Source organism: Leuciscus leuciscus (genome assembly GCF_965113295.1).
Source record: "Leuciscus leuciscus genome assembly, chromosome: 1".
NCBI classification, from domain to species: domain Eukaryota; kingdom Metazoa; phylum Chordata; class Actinopteri; order Cypriniformes; family Leuciscidae; genus Leuciscus; species Leuciscus leuciscus.
In genome coordinates, this window is record NC_138725.1 from 3,572,042 (window position 1) to 3,592,975 (window position 20,934).

Sequence of the window (20,934 nt, forward strand, 5' to 3'; positions counted from 1 at the left end):
CTGTTCATCAAATAACGTTAATGTATTAACCAGCATTTATGCTTTTGAACAAGTGCACTACCTCAGGACATTTTTGTTCATGTAAAATATACCTCATTGTCATGTTCTAGATTTGTTATATTTAGCTTTAAATAAAAAAAAATACCTCCTTAATATTGTGGCACTTTTTTTCTCCGTGGTATCGAAAATGGTATCGAATATCGATATTTTTCAAGGTATCGTATCGAAGTTAGAAATTCTAGTATCGTGACAACACTACTCTATAGGACAGTGGCCCTCCAGGACCGAAATTGCCTATCCCTGGTCTACCTATTAGACCTATTTTCAGGCGCTGCATCATATCATTACGCCTGCTGGACTCATGGTAGAAGAGGCGGTGGCCGTCCACCTTTGTCCACTTACCGCCGCGGGATGGAAGACTAAGGCTTCACATCCATCCAAGCCTTGGTGCGCTACATCTGTCCTCGCTGACCGCGCTTACGCCACTGCTGCTTCACACAATGGCTGTCCTGCAAGTCTTTCAGGCCAAACTTCTCCGTTCCCTGGACTAGTCTGAACCTGAATCTGAGGCTTTCAAGGACCTGCGTAGCGCCACTGACCTGGCCCTGCGGGCTACGAAGTCTACAGCCCAGGCCATCGGGAGGAGCATGGCCAACCTAACGGTGCTTGAACGGCACCTGTGGTTGAACTTGACGGATATGAAGGAGGCAGATAGGGCGGCTTTACTGGACTCCCTCATCTCCCCTTCCGGTCTCTTTGGCCCGGCCGTTAAGAGCTTCTCCGAGCGCTACACAGAGGCGCAGAAAGCATCATAGGCGATGTGCCACTTCCTTCCGAAATGTTCCAACTCGTCTTTGAGCCGCCAGACCAGAAGGAAGCCTCCTCAACAGCAGCCCAAGTCAGCGCCGCCGGTCACTCAGCCCCCGCCCAGCGGATGAAGTCCATCGCCACTCCCGCTCTGCTAGGTGCACTCCGTTCCCTGAGAGGCGGGGACCCCGACCCAGGATTGCATTGGACCCCGAGCCTCGTAAGCTGTTCTAGCCACAGGGAGAAAAAGAGAGAATTCGAGTCCCGCCAAGGTCGGACCTATCGCTCTCAAATACTTCAGACGTTCCCCAGTTCCCTCTGTTCAGGCGGCTGGAAATGTAAACTCCGCAGCAAATGAGTCTGCCGTGAAGCACGCTCGCTTGCAAACAAACGCTGTTTTCACGGTGACACAAAGCAAGAAAAGAGCTCTTTTCTCCATGTGTCATATGTAGGTCATGTGCCTGCTATTAAGTTTGCACGCCTACATACAAGCACTGTCCCCACAGTAACCAATTAACCATCACAGGCAGGGAATTTAACAAACGTAGAAGGTGGTGTGCCCACCACAATGTCTTCACCTCCACACATAAACACTGTGCATACAGTCTCTAGCCAGCTCAAGCTGCCAATGTAGTTCAGGTGCCTATTATGATGTGCGCGCCCCTACACATAAACACTTCCAACACGGTGTCATCTTTTCCCCTATCAGGGATAAGAAGGTAATAAATGTAGACTGTGTGCCCACTGCTATGAACGCACCGCTACATGTGAAAACTGTTCCTGTGGGGCTAGTTTCCTGGGAGGCTATCCCCGAAATATCGAAATTGGTGTTGAACATAATAAAACGAGGTTATTCGCTCCAGTTTGCTCGAAGACCTCCGCGCTTTCGAGCCAAGGTCGAGACAGCGGTCGAAGAGGGCGTGGACCACGTTCTCCATACCGAAGTGTCAAAACTGTTGAAAAAGAGAGCTGTCGAAACAGTTCCTATGTCACAGAGCGAGTCAGGCTTTTACAGTCGCTACTTTCTCGTCCCCAAAAAGGATGGAGGTCTCAGACCCATTCTAGATCTCAGACACTTGAACAAAGCGCTTAAGATACGTCCGTTCAGGATGTTGACAATCAAACAAATTCTTGTGTATATTGGCCCGGGAGATTGGTTTTTCTCAGTGGATCTGAAAGACGCCTATTTTCACATCCAGATAGCGCCCCATCACAGACCATTCCTGAGGTTTGCATTCGAAGAGCAGGTCTATCAGTACACAGTACTACCATTCAGCCTGTCTCTAGCGGCCCGTACCTTCACGAATGTGACGTGACGGATCTTACCACTCTGCGGGCTCGACTCGCCTGCTTCACCGATGACGACCCACTCCTCGCCCCTTTGCTTGAGCCGCGCAAGAAGCGCCGTTCACAAAGGGAGCCTGAGCGCGGTGAGACGAGCAAGATCACACTGGCCCAGTCCCCGGGTGCCTCGTTCTCTCTCCAGCGGTCTCCCTCGCCAGTCCTGTTTACACAGGCCATCCAGTGCCCCTCTCTGCGAGCGGCGGACCTCGTGTCGTTCAGGGCTTCAGACGAGGAAGAAGAGGAAAAGGATGAAAGCCTTTCCCTCGCGGCTTCGGACTACGACGACAAAACAAATTCTCACGTATATTGGCCCGGGAGATTGGTTTTTCTCAGTGGATCTGAAAGATGCCTATTTTCACATCCAGATAGCGCCCCATCACAGACCATTCCTGAGGTTTGCATTCGAAGGGCAGGCTTATCACTACACAGTACTACCATTCAGCCTGTCTCTAGCGGCCCGTACCTTCAAGAAGTGTATGGACGTGGCGCTCTTCCCCTTGAGACAGTGGGGAGTGCGAGTGTTAAACTACCTTGACGATTGGCTCATCATAGCCCAATCGGAGGAGCTATTAATAACTCGCAGAGCTGGCTCCTCAACCACTTAGAATGCCTGGGCCTCAGTATCAATTTCTCCAAAAGCACACTATCTCCCAGCCGGAACTTCTCCTTCCTGGGTATAGAAATAGACTCGGTACACATGAGAGCGCACCTTACTGAAGCGCACGCGCTTTCTATTTGGTGCCTGGTGACTAGAGATGCACCGATTGATTGGCTGGTGACCGGAATTGGCCGGTTTTCACGTGATCGGCCGTAACCAGCGACCGGCCTATCAGTCTGACAAATGCCGATTTTATGCCGGTCAAATGCACTCGGGCACCGCATGATTAACATCGCGCAACATCAGCATCACACGTGCACACGGAGCACATGTAGAAAACCTTGTGAATTAAGTCCGTTCAGACCGCAAGCGTGTATTTTTTTCCGGCGTGCATGTTAATCAATGAGTGCATTCACAACGGGAGCAGGAGCAGCGCGTGAGAGTCAAGCAGGAGCGTCGCGAGCAGTGAAGCACGTGTTTCGGCGCCGAGTCTATTTGCTGCACTGCTCACGCTCAATTAAAGGGAAAGCACACTTTTGATGGAAAATAGCCTAAATAGGGTTTCTCAAAAAAAGTGCCCAAAATGCACAGAATTTGTGTGTTTTAACAAGAACTGGAGTAGGCTATGTCAGAAAAGAAAACAAAGACTAATATTTATAGAAAATATACCCATTTAAACTTGTTTTATTATTCAGTTTGTACAAGTGATTGCAATAGGCCTGTGTGTGTGTGCTTTGAGAAATATCTTTAGACTGCAAGGCTATATTTTTATTTTTATTTTTATTTTTTATATAGCCTATTATTTTATTGCCATTCCCTGTTTTCATACAGACGGTTCGTTTGCTAAATACATATATATACGTATATAAAATTATTGGATATTGAATGTGAAAAGGAAATGGTTCTTCCACAACACTGCACTTTAGAGGTGTGTGAACTATGCAAATTGTAAAATGTTCTATTACAGAAAAGATATAAAATAAATATTTGTGTGTGCTGTAAAGTGGTTAGAAAAAAATAAATAGGAATCGGCTAAAATCGGTATCGGCAGGTCAAACTTAATGAAAAATCGGAAATCGGAATCGGCCCAGAAAATTGTAATCGGTGCATCTCTACTGGCGACGTCTTTCAGGGCGGGCGCCCGTGTTCCCCTCAAGAGATTCCAGAAGATGCTGGGTCTCATGGCTTCGGCCTCACCAGTACTCCAACTAGGACTTACAAATCAGAGCAAGTCACGGCTAGTCTTATGATATCAAATTATCATAATATTTTATAACAGTTGTCTACTTTCTACTATTACATCAGGGCTCACTTTCATGTCTTTACACTTTATATTTCTCTCTTTTAATTATTTTGATGTACTAAAAATTTAATTAATAATTTTCTCTTTGATTTCAGACCGGATGGAAGAGAGTGAAGAACTGATAGAAGTGAAGGAGGAGAGTGAAGAACTGATAGAAGTGAAGGAGGAACATCATGTCCAACCTGGAGGAAAACCTTTGAGCCGCTCAAAGACTAAAAATAATTTTTTAAAGAAAAGAGCCAAGAAATCTTTCACCTGCACTCAGTGTGGAAAGAGTCTCACACACAAAGATAGTCTTGATGTTCACATGAGAATTCACACCGGAGAGAAGCCGTTCACATGTGATCAGTGTGGAAAGAGTTTCAGTCAATCATCAACCCTTAATGTTCACATGAGGATCCACACCGGAGAGAAGCCGTTCTCATGTGATCAATGCGGCAAAACATTTCATGGGTCATCACACCTGAAGAAACACCTGACAGTTCATATGAAGGAGAAGCCGCATTCATGTTCTGTGTGTGGAAAGAGTTTTTCACTGCTGCAATATTTACATACACATCAGAAAATTCACACTGGTGTGAGAGAGTACATGTGCTTTGAGTGTGAGAAGACTTTTATTACAGCGGACATTTTAAAACAGCACCAGAGGATCCACACTGGAGAAAAACCTTATAAGTGTTCACACTGTGACAAGAGATTCAGTCGATCAGCAGATCTGAAAACACATGAGAGGATTCACACTGGAGAAAAACCTTACAAGTGTTCACACTGTGACAAGAGATTCAGTGACTCATCATATCTGAGATCACATGAGAGGATCCACACTGGAGAAAAACCTTTCAAGTGTTCACACTGCGACAAGAGATTCAGTCGGTCACCATCTCTGAAAACACATGAGAGGATTCACACCGAAGAGAAGCCGCACACGTGTGATCTATGTGGGAAGAGTTTCACAATCAAACATAAACTTGATGTTCATATGATGATTCACACGGGAGAGAAGCCATTCATGTGTGATCAGTGTGAAAAGAGATTCTCATGCAAACAATATCTTAAAAAACACATGAGGATCCACACCGGAGAGAAGCCGTTCTCATGTGATCAGTGCGGCAAAACATTTCTCTGGGCATCAGAGCTGAAGATACACCTGACAGTTCATACGAAGGAGAAGCCGCATTCATGTTCTGTGTGTGGAAAGAGTTTTTCACAGCTGCCTAATTTACATACACATAAGAAAATTCACACTGGTGTGAGAGAGTACATGTGCTTTGAGTGTGAGAAGACTTTCACTACAGCAAACAGTTTAAAACTGCACCAGAGAATTCACACTGGAGAAAAACCTTACAAGTGTTCACACTGTGACAAGAGATTCAGTCAGTCATCATATCTGAGATCACATGAGAGGATCCACAGCAGAGAGATTGTTGTCACTTTGTTGATTGATTGATGTCTTTTAAATGTACAGTATGTAATTTTTTCGCCGCTGGAGGTCGCTAACCTCTTACAATAACAAAGGCGTGGTTTGATGACGCAACGTTTGCTAAGAATTATGGATCTTGTCGTCAACGTCAAGCCGACCGATCTAATAATGTTTAAGGATGAGTAAATACATCAATGCTTTTATCATGACTGTGATATGAAGCAGTTTGGGATTGCTAAGAGACAGCTATCAGCTCCACACGCGACGCGAGTCCCGCGGATATAAAAGGAATATGGGCATTTCATTCTACCGAACTACACGAGTGCAGAATTACTACTAACAGGTCAGTTTATTAGACAAATTAAACCTGTGAGGTCACGCAGCGCTGTTTCACTTGGTCTAACATTACACTATCACACTAAACTGCATTTGAATGTGTTGAAATGTATGTGTTAGTTTGTCTGTATGAGACTAGCAGTAAGCTAGATCAACATTAGAATAACATACAGATCATATTCTAACATTTTATCATTGTTGAACTATATAACATTGATTCATTTTATGTAAATGTGCTCACCTGTTTAATAAAGTACATGTAGGAGCGGTCGAAGTCTCGGACGTGAAGCTCTCGGCATCTCGAAAACACAGCGCTGATATTGATTCTCATTTTAGTTCTCCTTTTTTATCCTAAATCTGCTTGCCATGGTCCATAATGTTTGAACGAAACAACAGCGTGCAGATAGACATTGCGAACTACACAGTTGTCCACGTCTATCGCCTTGGTTACTATCAGAGGGCTCTGGTTGCTATGGCAGTACGAGCGGAAACCAGGGAAAACGCGGATATGACGCCATTGACGGCGACAAAACGGAAATAAAGAAATGGTCCGTGTCTTCAAATTAAATTACAAATTTCTCCTGGTTTGAAAGTTGTTGGAAACAGTCGGGATAATGTAAGTACACAAAATAATATAAAACATATGTTATATAAAAATATATAACATAGATATAGTGATTTTTGCTATTTTTAAAGCAAAAAAGTTACATATTGTACCTTTAACTTATGTTCAACTAACAGGAATGTCTAATTTGTCAGTTCAGATCAATGCAAAAACACAAATTCGCTATCTGACAGCAGGTGGCGCTCATGTAAAGCAGAAATACAGCACTATACAGGGCTCTAGACTGCAAGTAAATGGTCAAATTGTGTGACCTTTTTCTGCAAACGAAAGCAGAATGAAACCACGCTACTCGTCTGAGCTGCGCAGCGCAAACAGTTTATCAGCTCGGAGCAATACTAGACAGCGGTTTACTCGTGGGCCGAACTCGATCACGCAACAACATTACTACACAGAGCTGGCAGATCCATTGAGAAAGCATTTTAAAGGGTTAGTTCACCCAAAAAGGAAAAATATCCCATTATTTACTCACCCTCAAGTCATCCTAAGTGTGTATGACCTTATGACCTTATGACCAGAGATATCACGCAACACCTCAAATCCCCCCACAGAGGGAGAGACTAGTTGGCACTTCAGCACTGCATTGTCGTCGCGTCCAGGCACAGGTCCTTCATCAGATCTGGATACAGCCTGGATCCGGCGGACTGCGGTAAACCTCGGTATAAACAGAGAGACTAATATTAGCATAGACGCCATTCTTCTTATGATGTAAAGAGTACATCAGGATTTATGGGAAGTGTTCCTGGTTCCAGCTGATCTAATCTATGCAGCCTAACATTGAATTATAGAAGTCTATAATGTGTTATGTGAATGCTAGGTCAAAGAAATGTGTTTTTAGTCTAGCTTTGAACTGACAGAGTGTGTCTGCTTCCCAGACAATGTTAGGAAGACTGTTCCAAAGTTTTGGTGCTAAATAGGAAAAGGATCTACCGCCAGCAGTCGATTTTGATATTCTAGGTATTATCAACTGGCCGGAATATCTGATTTTTCAGCTCGGGCATCAGATGCGTGAATGCACAAGAAGCACCAGATAAAATCGCTTGCACCAGACGCTCAATTTGCCTCTTTCGTGCGAACTGGACGCGTAAATGATGCGAGAAAAAAAAAAAAACTACTCAAGTAGCTAGTTAGGCTACTTCGGATCATATATAGGTCTATGTATGTATGTACAGTGGGGAGAACAAGTATTTGATACACTGCTGATTTTGCAGGTTTTCCTACTTTCAAAGCATATAGAGGTCTGTGATTTTTATCATGGGTACACTTCAACTGCGAGAGACAGAATCTAAAACAAAAATCCAGATAATCACATTGTATGATTTTTAAATAATTAATTTGCATTTTATTGCATGACATAAGTATTTGATAACCTACCAACCAGTAAGAATTCCGGCTCTCACAGACCTGTTAGTTTTTCTTTAAGAAGCCCTCCTGTTCTCCACTCATTACCTGTATTAACTGGACCTGTTTGAACTCGTTACCTGTATAAAAGACACCTGTCCACAAACTCAATCAAACAGACTCCAACCTCTCCACAATGGCCAAGACCAGAGAGCTGTGTAAGGACATCAGGTTAAAATTGTTGACCTGCACAAGGCTGGGATGGGCTACAGGACAATAGACAAGCAGCTTGGTGAGAAGGCAACAACTGTTGGCGCAATTATTAGAAAATGGAAGAAGTTCAAGATGTCGGTCAATCTCCCTCGGTCTGGGGCACCATGCAAGATCTCACCTCGTGGTGCATCAATGATCACGAGGAAGGTGAGGGATCAGCCCAGAACTACACTTCAATGACCTGAAGAGAGCTGGGACCACCGTATCAACCATTAGTAACACACTACGCCATCATGGATTAAAATCCTGCAGCGCACGCAATGTCCCCCTGCTCAAGCCAGCGCATGTCCAGTGCCGTTTGAAGTTTGCCAATGACCATCTAGATGATCCAGAGGAGGAATGGGAGAAGGTCATGTAGTCTAATGACAAAAATAGTGCTTTTTAGTCTAAACTCGCCGTGTTTGCAGGAAGAAGAAGGATGAGTAGAAGATGAGGACGAGTGCTAGATCTGCTTATTTTTCAACCCTATTAGAAGAAAATAAACATAATCCTAGGTATTTATTTGAAACAGTGGCTAAACTAACGAAAAAGAAAGCTTCAAGCCCAGAAATTTCCAAGCAACACTGCAGTAATGACTTTATGAACTTCTTCACTTATAACATTGATAATATCAGGGACAAAATTGTAACTATGCAACCGTCTTCTACAGTATTGCATCAGGCAGTGCATTGTAGTCTCCCTGAGGAAAAATTTGATTCATTCGTTGCTATAGGATAGGAAGAATTCGCTAAACTCATTAAATCATCTAAACCGACAACATGTATGTTAGATCCTATACCGACTAAGTGTTGTGGCAAATTCAAAGTTCTTTTTGGTTCAGGTCTCAAAGAAGTTTCTCAGAGTCGAGGTTCCAGGTCAGAAGAATTTACTTTATTGTACAAACAATAAAGGAGAAGCCAGCTGGTCATCCGGACATCTGAGGTTACAATGCCCAGTGATCATGTCTTATACTTTTTCTTATCGCTAGATGCCCAATGGGCACCCTCATGTCCTATACTTTTTCTTATCGCTAGATGCCCAGTGGGCACCCTCAAATCTATCTCTTCCCCTCTGTCACGTCTGGTGACCCTGACACAGTTAAACATGTCTTCTCAATTGGTCAAACCTCACATAATGGTGCTTTGTTTCATACAGTATTTTGACACTTTGCATTTCTTATGCATACTGGGTACTTTTCCATTCTCTCATCCTTTTCAGACCTATTTTTTCATGCTTGTCATTTTCATTGCATCATACTTAGGCATGAATCAAGGGAAAATTCTCCAACATAAGCTACTGAAAGAGATGCTTCCAGAGGTCATAGATCCTCTTCTTAATATCATTAATTCCTCTTTGTCTCTTGTCTCTTTTGTACCAACAACTTTTAAGCTGGCTATGATTAAACCGCTTGTTAAAAAAAAAAAAACTTGATCCTTCAGAATTAGTCAATTACAGGCCAATCTCGAATCTACCTTTTCTGTCAAAGATATTAGAAAAGGCAGTATCCTCTGAACTGTGTTCCTTTTTAGAAACAAATGATATCTGCGAGAGTTTCCAGTCAGGATTTAGACCATACCATAGTACTGAGACTGCTTTTGTTAGAGTCACAAATGATTTGCTCTTATCATCCGATCGTGGTTGTATCTCGCTATTAGTGTCACTCGATCTTAGTGCTGCATTTGACACTATCGACCACAACATTCTTTTAAATAGACTACAAAATTATGTTGGCATTAGTGGAATTGCACTAGCATGGTTTAAATCATACTTATCTGACCGTTATCAGTTTGTAGCAGTAAATGAAGAGATGTCTCATCGATCACAAGTTCAGTATGGCGTACCACATGGCTCAGTACTAGGACCGTTGCTGTTCACTCTGTACATGCTACCATTAGGAGCTATCATTAGGAAGCATGGCATTCGTTTTCACTGTAATGCTGATGATACTCAGCTCTATATTTCTTCAAAACCTAATGAAACTTACCAATTCACTAAATTAACGGAATGAATAGATGATATAAAAAATTGGATGACTAGTAATTTCCTACTTCTAAATTCTGAAAAAACAGAGATTCAAATTATTGGACAAAAAACTTCCTCACGTAATAACCTAGAATACTGTCTAAGGTGGCGTTCACATATCGCGCCTAAAAACGCATAGAAAACGCAAGGCGCGCCGCGTTCTCCTTTTTCAAAAGCACTCGGGTGGTTGCGCTCCGGAGGCATCTGTCGTTGCTAAGCTTGGTTCTTGTCACGTGACCTGCGGTGCGCTTGCGGCATTCTGAAAAGTTGAGATGTTTTTATCTCGATGCGGCGCGGACGCGCTTGGAAAAAACGAGCGCGTCGCACCGCGACCGCGTCGCTTCCCTTATTATGAGCGCGCATACCGCGCACCTACATTTGAAATAACGAACTTGCGCGCGCAAAAGACGTGATATGTGAACAGCCCCTAACACTCGATGGCTGCTCTGTTAAGTCCTCGTCGTCGGTTAGGAACCTGGGTGTGCTCTTTGATACCAATCTTTCATTTGACAGTCACGTGTCTAGTATCTGTAAAACCGCATTTTTCAATCTTAAAAATATCTAAATTTCGTCATATACTCTCATTGACAAAAAAACGCATTTTTCCATCTTAAAAATATATCTGAATTAAACCATATGCTCTCAATGACAAATGCGGAACAATTAGTTCATGCGTTCATGGGCTAGATTATTGTAATGCTCTACTGGTTGGTTGCCCTGCACGCTTAATAAACAAACTACAGCTGGTCCAAAACTCAGTAGCTCGAGTTCTTACCAGAACCAGGAAGTATGACCATATTAGCCCAGTTCTGTCAAAACTGCACTGGCTCCCTATTAAAAATTGCATACATTTTAAAATATTGCTGATTACTTACAAAGCACTAAATGGTTTAGCTCCGCAGTACTTGAGCGAGCTCTTAACGCATTATAGTCCTTCACGTCTACTGCGATCTCAAAATTCTGGCCAGTTGATAATACCTAGAATATCAAAATCGACTGCTAGCGGTAGATCCTTCTCCTATTTAGCACCAAAACTTTGGAACAGTCTTCCTAATGTTGTGGCAAAAATTCATTAAACAATCATCAACTGCGTAAGAGACACTCTGAAATTCAAATGATCATTAAAAATTATTTTATTCTTACAAGAAGGCCCAGTTGCCACACAGAAGTCACCAGTACAGTCTGTGAAACAAGTGCGACGACGAGAGGGAGGGCAGAGGAGTCTTTATACTGCTTTCAAGGTCTTCTGCTTACAGGCCCTTATCTAAACAAGGGAAAGTTTCTCTGCTAGTCATCTAATCCTGCTGAGTTTATTCTTACAAACTCAAAAGTTCTAAATTGGACGACCTCTAGGGGTCAGAGGTCCCTTTTCAATCTGCCTCCTCCTGATGTCTCACCTGTTTCCCAGTGTTTAACACACACACACACACACACACACACACACACACACACACACACACACACACACACACACACACACACACACACATTAGTCATATTGGCAGACCACATGCAGTCCAGCAAAGAGTCATTTCAATGTCTTATTGAAAGTAAATGAAAATCAATACTGTAAAATTTTCCATAACACTACCATTGTCCGGGAAGCAGACACACTCTGTCAGTTCAAAGCTAGACTAAAAACACATCTCTTTGACCTAGCGTTCACATAATACATTATAGACTTCTATAATTCAATGTTAGACTGCATAGATTAGGTCAGCTGGAACCGGGAACACTTCCCATAAATCCTGATGTACTCGTTACATCATAAGAAAAATGGCATCTACGCTAATTTTAGTGTCTGTGTTTATCCCGAGGTTTTCCCGCAGCCTGCCGGATCCAGGCCGTATCCAGATCTGAAGAAGGACCTTCGCCTGGACCCGATGACAACGCAGTGCTGAAGTGCCAACTAGTCTCTCCCTGTGGAGGCATGGGCGTAGGTTTAGGGGGGGACGCTAGGTACTAGTCCCAATCAATATTTTGAGATGACAAATTTGTCCCCACCAATATTTAGCAAGCTCCTTTGAACTGCTATTTGGATCTTTGCGCTGCTATTTGGATCGATTCCAACGGCCAAAACAACGACAGTACAAGAAACGCCGTAATTTGATTGGCGGCGGTGTATCTGACAGGCTACACGCGCGGGCCGGGACTACTTTTGTGCTTGCACTGGCAGCGAGCGAGCGGGTGGTGTGTGTGTGTGCGCGCGCGCGTCGACGACGCCGACGGTAAGTTACCAGGGCTGTCTCTCTGCCACATACAAAGGCCAGAGTAAAACATTTTAATATTCCGTTTTTTGCCACTTTTTGTACTTTGTAGATAGATCAGCTATGCCACCCAAGAAGAAAGGGGACATACGAAGCTTTTTCATAAAGCAGAGTGTAAGTAGGCAAAATAACTAGCCACACAAATAAACTAGCAGTAGTAGTGACTGACCAGGCTTTCAAATGCAGATTCTACTGTGGAAAATAGTATTGATTGGTGATAGTATGTGTTACCATGTTGTTACAGTTAAACCTAGCAGCAGCAATCTTTCAACTAAGGTTAAGAGTATTGATTAGGCTGTTCAGCACTGATAGACTCATAGAAGTCACGCTATCATGATAGAATGCTACGTTAGCAAGTCACTGAATGTTAATTAGCTGACCTTAACTTAGAATCTTGCAGTCAACATAAACAGTGGATCTGAGACATTTTTTCGTTTCTACATTCTATTTATGTAATGTATTTGTGAGTGAGTGTAGCCTAAGAATGTAATTTTTAAGAATAGAATATATCAATAGAATTTGATATAGAATAGTAGATACAATTTTAGTATTAATGGAATACTGTAATCATGGATAATAATAATAGATAATAATAATGGATTTGTTGTGTTGAATGCATACTATGATACGTGTGTATTTTATTCATTTGTTCATTATTTAATTACATATAGAAAACTCATTCCAGGGGGAGGGGGAGGGGGATGTCCCCACCAAAGCTGAGGCCAAACCTACGCCCTTGGGAGGATCCCTTTACCACTCTACAGATAAAGCGTCGTCGGGAAAATTCGGTTCACATATCTACCCCGAAGTGATAAAATTCTGTATCAAAAATGTTAAGGCCAGACAAGTAGTTTTTGAAGGCTTGGTTTGTAGGGAATTACAAACCTGCACACATATATTCATATGCGCAAACCAATAGACTGAACTTGTGATACGCATGTGCACGCCATCAGCGTTCTCACAGGTTTCGCGTTTAAAGTCTGTGTAGAATTTCCTGTTAAAATGGTCTTGCGTTAGTGGCCCCTAAGTTAATAACTAATGATCGTTGCGACCAAAGTGAATTAATCAAAAACTAACTTTAGCTGGACAATAACTTTATTCTAGAGCTGCTGTAAAGACAAAACAGTCTCTGTTACTGTAATTTCCGACTATCTCTGTAAAGCTGCTTTAAAACAATCTACATTGTTAAAAGCCCTGTATAAATTAAGCTGACTTGACTCTTGATCGCTTGCCTTATCAATTATCTGGAGCTCAGATGAACGACGGCAAGAAAAATAACTCCCTAATGAAGAGGAGGCCAAGCTACTCTCTACAGGTGATGAGTTTCGTTCTACTGCTACCCACCATATCAGAAGCTCATAACCCGACTCTAGCTTAGAGGAGGCTCATGGTCAGGGCGTCACGATAACCTTCCTTAACCAATGGGAGCTTCAGGGCCACAGTCAAATTGCCCCCCTTTATTTTTTTATCTTTGAAAAGTCTTATAAATATCCCCTTATTTCCCCTTCTATATGAGAGTGAGGATTACTCCTATAATCTTTCACAGTGGTGAAATGAAAGCTCAACCTGTGACTTGAAGAGCAGAAGCCTTGATGTAAAAGAGACATGCCGTTACAGCCTGAAAGGGTTAGCATTTGAATGAACAATGACCCAGTGCTGAGGGAGGAAAATGTATCTTGAGTTTATTACCATTGTTGAACATTTGCATTTAAAAGTTAATGGCTAAACGTATCTTTACAAAAGTTCACAATGCTGCTGCAGATGCAATGTAATGTAGACAACACTGAATAAATACATTTGTCAGGTTTGATACTGATAATTAATCGCCAGACTCGTGCATCTTCCATGTTTGTAGTTTTTAGCACTTTTTCACTCATGTTTGTAGTTCTAACCGAATCCTCGGCCAACGCGCGATGGTTTGTGGGCAATATTAGCCGTATCTCTGGAACCAGCATAATACGATTTGGGATGTACTAATTCTGTTTTCTAAGACTGTTTAGGGCGGATAGTATGCGATTTGGGACGCACCGTCGAGTCTTCTGAGGTGTAGTGGTGGGCAGATCGAGGCTTCGTGAAGCATTGAAACAGTCGAACCAAATGGGCCATATTGTGTGGAGGCTTCGAATCAATCCGACACCCGTCTCAACGGTGACACCTAGTGGTCACTTGCAGGTGTTGATCTGAAACAACCTTGACAACGAGCCATTAAAAAATGTTGTTTTTTTATGATTGTATTTTTCTAATATGTGAAGCTTGTAACCTATAGGCTCCTTACTGTGCACAATGTTATTTTGGTAATGAAAAATGATTATTAATAAAAGAAATCAAGCCACAATGTCTCACTTCTTTAGAGATTTTTATTCAAAAATATTAATTTCTCTGCTGTGGAAAGACTTAGCCTACTTCTTTTTTTTTTACAGATAATTTCTCCAGCCTTTGAAAAAATCCTCTCACTTGTTGCTGACATGCAAATATATTTTTTAGCAAGGACATTCAAATGAGGAAAGATTACTGCTCTCTCTTTCCAGTAAGTTAGTGGATCATGAGTTCTGGGCAAATTTGCATCGTTGAGGTATTCTTTCACTTCCACTGTGGCATCGGCTGTAGCTTTGTGCATCATCTGGGTTTGATGGATACGAGTATCAAAAAGTTCCCAGAAACTGTCCTGTGTTTCTACTGGTGTTGATGGTGATGATAATGATGGGTCTGATGTGGACATTTCTGGCTCTAAAAAGAATAAAAATGTAAACAGCAATTAGTAACAAATCCTAAACTGACAGCATATATGAAATATATATTACATGATTCAGATTACATAACACAGACTGAAACTGCTCACCAGGATTTGTGTGGCAGGATGAGCACTCCTCAAATGGCGCATCATGGATGATGTATTTTTGCGGTAGGCTAGCTGCCGATCACAAAACACACATCTCACTTTATTTGGGGTTTCTAAACGGAAATGCTCCCACACCACAGAGATGTACGGCATCTCTTCTGGGGAGCCTCCATTTTATCTATCTAATCTATCTATGTATCTATCTATATGAATCTAGGTATGTATCTATAATCTATATATGTATCTATAAATGTATCTAGATATAATCTATGTATCTATATATGTATAATCTATCAATGTATTTATATATGTATCTATCTATATATCTATCTATTAATCTAGCTGTCTATGAAGAGTTCAGATGCAAAAGAATGAAAATTTCTTCTAGAATGGTCATTTTTATCAAGCTCGTATATTTAAGTTCAGTAATTTCACTTAAATGACAATTAATAGGTAGTCTTCATTGCCATTAAAGTGAAATTACTGAAGATGGCAGATGGCACTTAGAGGCTTTTGCATCTGAACTCTTCATATGTACAGTACCAGTCAAAAGTTTGGAAACACTACTATTTTTAATGCTTTTGAAAGAAGTCTCTTATGCTCATCAAGCCTGCAGTTAAAAACAAAAACAAAAAACAGTAATATTATGAAATATTATTACAATTTAAAATAATGGTTCTCTTTTTTTAATATACTTTAAAATGTAATTTATTTTTGTGATGCAAAGCTGAATTTTCATCAGCAAGTACTCCAGTCTTTGGTGTCTTATGATCCTTCAGAAATCATTCTAATATGCTGATTTATGATCAATGTTGGAAACAGTTGTGCTGCTTAATATTTTTTTTATAACCTGAGATACTTTTTTCAGGATTATTTGATGAATAAAAAGTTAAAAAGAACTGTATTTATTTAGAATAGAAATCTTTTGTAACAATATACACTACCGTTCAAAAGTTTGGGAACAATAACTTTTTTTTTTTTAAGAAATTAGTACTTTAATTCAACAAGAATGCGTTAAATTGATAAAAGGTGATGGTAACGATTTATATTGATAGAAATGTTTTTATTTTGAATAAATGCTGTTTTTATGAATAAATGCTGTTAACGTTTTACTCATCAATGAATCCTGAAAAAAGTATTCCAAAAAAATATATTAAACAGCACAACTGTTTCCATCATTGATAATAACTGAGTATCAACTGCAGGCTTGATGAGCATAAGAGACTTATTGCAAAAGCATTAAAAATAGTAGTGTTTCCAAACTTTTGACTGGTACTGTATATATTTATTAATGTGTCACTATATGTATGCTCTGTCTGTCTCTAGCTAGCCTATCAGTCAATGTGTTGTGTAGATTATCATTTAAATGTAAGCCTAAATAGCCTATAAATAATCAAATCGCACTATGTCACTATATCACCAAAAACCCGCTATCTCAAAATCAAACTCCTCTCACAAAAACCCACGAGGTCAATATGCGTTGATTTCACTTTTATACAGATGTGCGATTGTGTGGTCTGTTCCCGACCGTGTCAATCAAACGCTGATTCGGCAGACCACACCTTACTGAAACACTTCGAGGCTTCGTTTGGCCATAGTCACGTGACATGGGTGTTTTGAATCACGCTTCGGGTCAGTGTTTCGACACATTTGCGCTTCGGGATCTCGCAAAGCTTCGGTACGACTGTTTCGCGTCAGCCATCCCTACTGAGGTGAGGAGAGCAGTTCACGGTATTTCTCATATTTACACAACCATCACACTGCAGGGTTCTCAAGTCTCACGCATTGGCCGTGAGACACACGCAATTCAACCAGTTCACACGCTCACACGCCACACCATGTATTTCTCACGCTGAAAAGGCAATGCCAACCAAGTTGTCCTGCAAGCTTTATAACGTTGTGTACGAGGCGCACCCACACAAAGTGTGCACGCACCGTACGTTCGTTACTAGGTAACCAACAACATCGCGCGAACGCGCTGGGTTTGTGCTGGTGTAATGCATTGGTCAAAAAAAGTAGTTTTTTTTTTTCTGACAGACCAGCCCATGAAACATGTAGATCAGCGGCCCATTGGTTCTTTTCTTGATTGACACTGGGCTGGCCCAATCACAACTTTAAGCGAGTGAGCGAGCGTGCAGCAGTGTCAGTGTGCATCTGTCAAAATAGTCAGCGAGATGGAGAAGAAACGCAAGGAATGTGCAGAGAAATAGCGTGAAACAATAGAAACTGGCCCTTAAAGCAGACACTGTAAACTGTGTCAAAATATACAGTATGTTTTCTGCCCTTCATCAGCTCCTGTGATGATGATGATAGTGAGGAGGATCAGGAGAGAGATGAGTAATCCGCGGTAAGCATAACTACTTTCAAAACACTTAGGCCATGTCATGAGTGTAGGAACCCATAACCCAGTTACAGATTATTTCCATATCTGCATATTTGACGATTACCGCAATTCACTAGAAATTTAATGAGAGGCGTTTGTAAACCATGTTTTCCGCCAAAATAAAAGCTTGATGCAGTTTGCGTCAAAATAAAAGATCATGTGCTTATCTCTTTCAAGTATAGAAATAGGTACAAATCTAATTATGAAAGTTTCCTTTATTTTTTTGTGCATTTGTTTTTACAAAATATGGCTATTACGGTCATAGGATTAATATTATAACTATTATTATGTAGTAGGTGTAATGTAAATAGACACTGTAACTAAAAGAGGTTTACATTTTTCTTTGTTTAATTTGCACACTGAATATAGTTTGGAGCTTTTAATTTTGAACTCTCAAAGTGCACCAGATTGATGGATTTAACATTAAAATGCACAAAATTTTCTCATGGGGGGCAATTTGTTATATTTTTGTATATTTGTAATTTGAAATATAACATTAAATAGTATATTTGATGTGATGAATTGCTCTGTCATTTATCAGATTTACCAATTGTTATAATTTCAATTTGTGCTGGTTAATTATGAACAATGGGTAAAATTGGGGGGCGGGGACAGGCGGGGGCGGGCCTCCATTAGGGCTCCTCCCCTAACCGCATGTGATCTCACTCCAAGCTTTTGATAAAACTTGAGAACCCTGATCACACACACTTTACAGTTTGATTAAGCGACAGACTCATTTCTGTATTGTTTTCATCGACCACAGCGATACTTGTGCGTCTTTTCTGGCGTCTTCCTTCTGAAATAAACATTTAGTGCAGCAGCAGCGAGCATGAGGAGAATATGTTGAGTTCATTCAGACCTGAGCGATGTTGTGCTCGTTTGTGTGATTGTCTCGATGTTTGGAGTGAGAACTGTTACTGAATGTCAAGTTAAAGTTTGTGATATGTGAGGGGAATTGATGTGCTTGTGATGCTCTTTTTATTTTTAAAAGTTTTATGATCATTGTTAGTTTCAGCGCATATTATTTTAATTATATAAGTACTTGATTAGTGTCAAAATCAGACCAGAACACATAGGGGTCATTGAAGTCAGATAGTTTAAACGAATACTCCACTTTAAAAGGAAAATTCTGTCATACTCACCCTCGTGTTGTTTCAAACCTGTATGAATTTCTTTCTTCTGCTGAACAGAAAGGAAGATATTTAGAAGAATGTCAGTAACCAGACAGTTTCTGGGTCCCATTTACTTCCATAGTATATTTTTTTCCTAATATGGAAGTCAATGAGACCAGAAACTGTCTGTTTACTGACATTCTTCTAAATATCTTCCTTTCTGCTCAGCAGAGGAAAGAAATTCATACAGGTTTGAAACAACATGAGGGTGAGTATATGATGACAGAATTTTCATTTTAAAATGAACTATTCCTTTAAGGGACCATTTCTCAGTTAAAATGTTCTCTAAAATGTAGCCTAGCTCTTCTTGAGAAAGAACGCATTATCTTGATGTTTTGAGACGAGACTCCTGTTTATAGTTAGAGCCTAGCCAAATCCGACCTTGGAAAAGATGTGTGTCGGTGTGTGTTAAGCCTTGTTTATACTCGACGCAGCCGCAAGAGCGCGAGTCACCGCAGACCGCGCGCGCACCTCTCCAGACGGACGAGGCATTTATACTTGACGCGCGCGCCGTTGTGTTATTCTTTGAAACGACAGGGGGCGACTCGGAGTAATTTACCTCTAAACCACCGGGAAACAGCAGTGAAGAAGTAGTTTGCGTGGATCAAAACCTTTCATCAAAATTCTATAATTATTTTTGAATGATACCTGTTGCTGTCTTAAGACAACTTTGATAAACTTTTAAGATCCACTTAAAATGTTGACTAATGTAGTCATATGGCATTAACTAACATAAAAACATGCGTTACCTTTTTACTCTTTGGCAATGTTAATAAAAATATAAGTTTTTATTTTTTGTTAATATAGCATTTACAGTAACTGAGTTTGTAATACAAAACTACATGCAGTAGGTTTATTGTACTTTCACTGCATGCAAACTAAATAAAACAGCTGAAGCCTTATTGAAGAGTGTTTAAACTTTAATTTTATCAGCAGGGCAAACTTCTGCTACTGTAAATGTAAGCAGTTACTTTAGACAAGTGCAAACTGGGTGCTTAATAGAAATGTGTTTCTATTCACAAAATGAGAGGCTTTTATTGGTCGCCATCAATGTAAATGTTTATATGTGTATAGAGACAAAAGAATGAGGTTAATCACTGTCTGTATGTACTGCCTCACTTTTATTTATGAAGACATTTAAGAATGCAAACACAAAATAAAATCTTTAGTTTTTGTTTTTATTTCACAGCAAACTATAAATACAAATCTCTTTTGTAAATGAAAAAAAATAAAATATCTATTGTGTATTATTTAAAATTCTAAGTACTTTGTAATGTGTGTAATGGCAAACAAAGTCTATGCATCGTTGTCCCTCAGTGCATCAAAAAGGACCTGATTCAGCTTGAACTTTACATCAAGCTTCTTCCTTGGGTCCACTTTTGCAAGCATGTCAGCTAAAACTTGGCTTTGACAAATTTGTCTCTAAGATTTTTCCAAACTTTTCGACAAAATACGTCTTCCTTCCCCAACGTCTTCGCAATTTCCCTCCAGGAATTCTGTGCCATCTGACTGTCTCTATGGTCCCGCATGGAAGGATCATAAACATGCTGGTACAGACGCACCAGCTCGGACAAAGTCGCCTCGAAATCGTTTATCTTCGGATGCGGCGCCGCGCGCGATGTTACAAAAAGTGCCGTGCACACCGCCAGGCGAAATTGGGTCTTGCGAACCCAACGCGCGAGACCGCCCACTCCGCAATGACGTCATTTTTGCCGCGCGCGCCTCGCGATCTTGCGGCTGCGTCGAGTATAAACAAGGCTTTAGTCTTCTTGCTTACAGGTTAAGGAACCACTGGCATTGTTGGAGATTTACTGAGTTGTTGTTGTTCGGGACATGCTGGCACCCAGCAACCCAAATCTGCGACCTGGAAGGTCACATGCCTGACTTCAGGGTCCTAGTGTCAGATGCATAATCTATGGAGATATGTTTCAGTCTATCTGTATATGTGTGGAAAATTACTATGTTTATCTATTTCTTAGCCAATGAGAATCATTCAGCTTGTAAGCAATGACGTAGCTTAGACCTTGGAAATGGTATGCTTTGATCTTTGTAACTGTAAGCGGGGCGGCCTACGAACTCCTGTGTGAGTCTTGAAGCTGAACTTCTGCTGATGAAACTGCAAACTATCTTCAGTAAAACTTTTATTCAATTTTTTTATAATTCTGACTCCGGGTCTTCTTTCAAACATCTGGGCCTTGGGTCCTAAACTGTTAACCCCTAACACTGTT

At 41.0% G+C, this 20,934-nt stretch overlaps 2 protein-coding genes across 8 annotated transcripts in view; both read left to right on the forward strand.

Moving 5' to 3' along the window:
- Window positions 1-11,454, forward strand: part of LOC309480009 (uncharacterized protein) — a 135,304-nt gene extending 123,850 nt beyond the window's left edge. The window contains exons 3-4 of one of the 3 annotated variants that reach the window (XM_082144364.1): window positions 4,148-4,158; window positions 4,189-11,454. In XM_082144364.1, the coding sequence (XP_082000490.1) occupies window positions 4,148-4,158; window positions 4,189-5,499 (1,322 nt within the window). In that variant the 3' untranslated portion in view covers window positions 5,500-11,454. Of the gene's footprint in view, window positions 1-4,147 lie in introns of all 3 variants that reach the window. The other 2 variants (XM_082144365.1, XM_082144363.1) reach the window with 2 other exon arrangements.
- A 12-nt stretch (window positions 11,455-11,466) lies between these two features.
- The window catches only part of LOC309479845 (uncharacterized protein), a 103,041-nt gene continuing 93,573 nt past the window's right edge, over window positions 11,467-20,934 (forward strand). For 3 of the 5 annotated variants that reach the window (XR_014199451.1, XR_014199452.1, XM_082144073.1), the window contains exon 1: window positions 16,774-16,863. The gene's annotated coding sequence lies outside the window, so the exon portion shown is untranslated. Of the gene's footprint in view, window positions 14,357-16,773; window positions 16,864-20,934 lie in introns of those variants that run through there. The other 2 variants (XR_014199450.1, XR_014199453.1) reach the window with 2 other exon arrangements.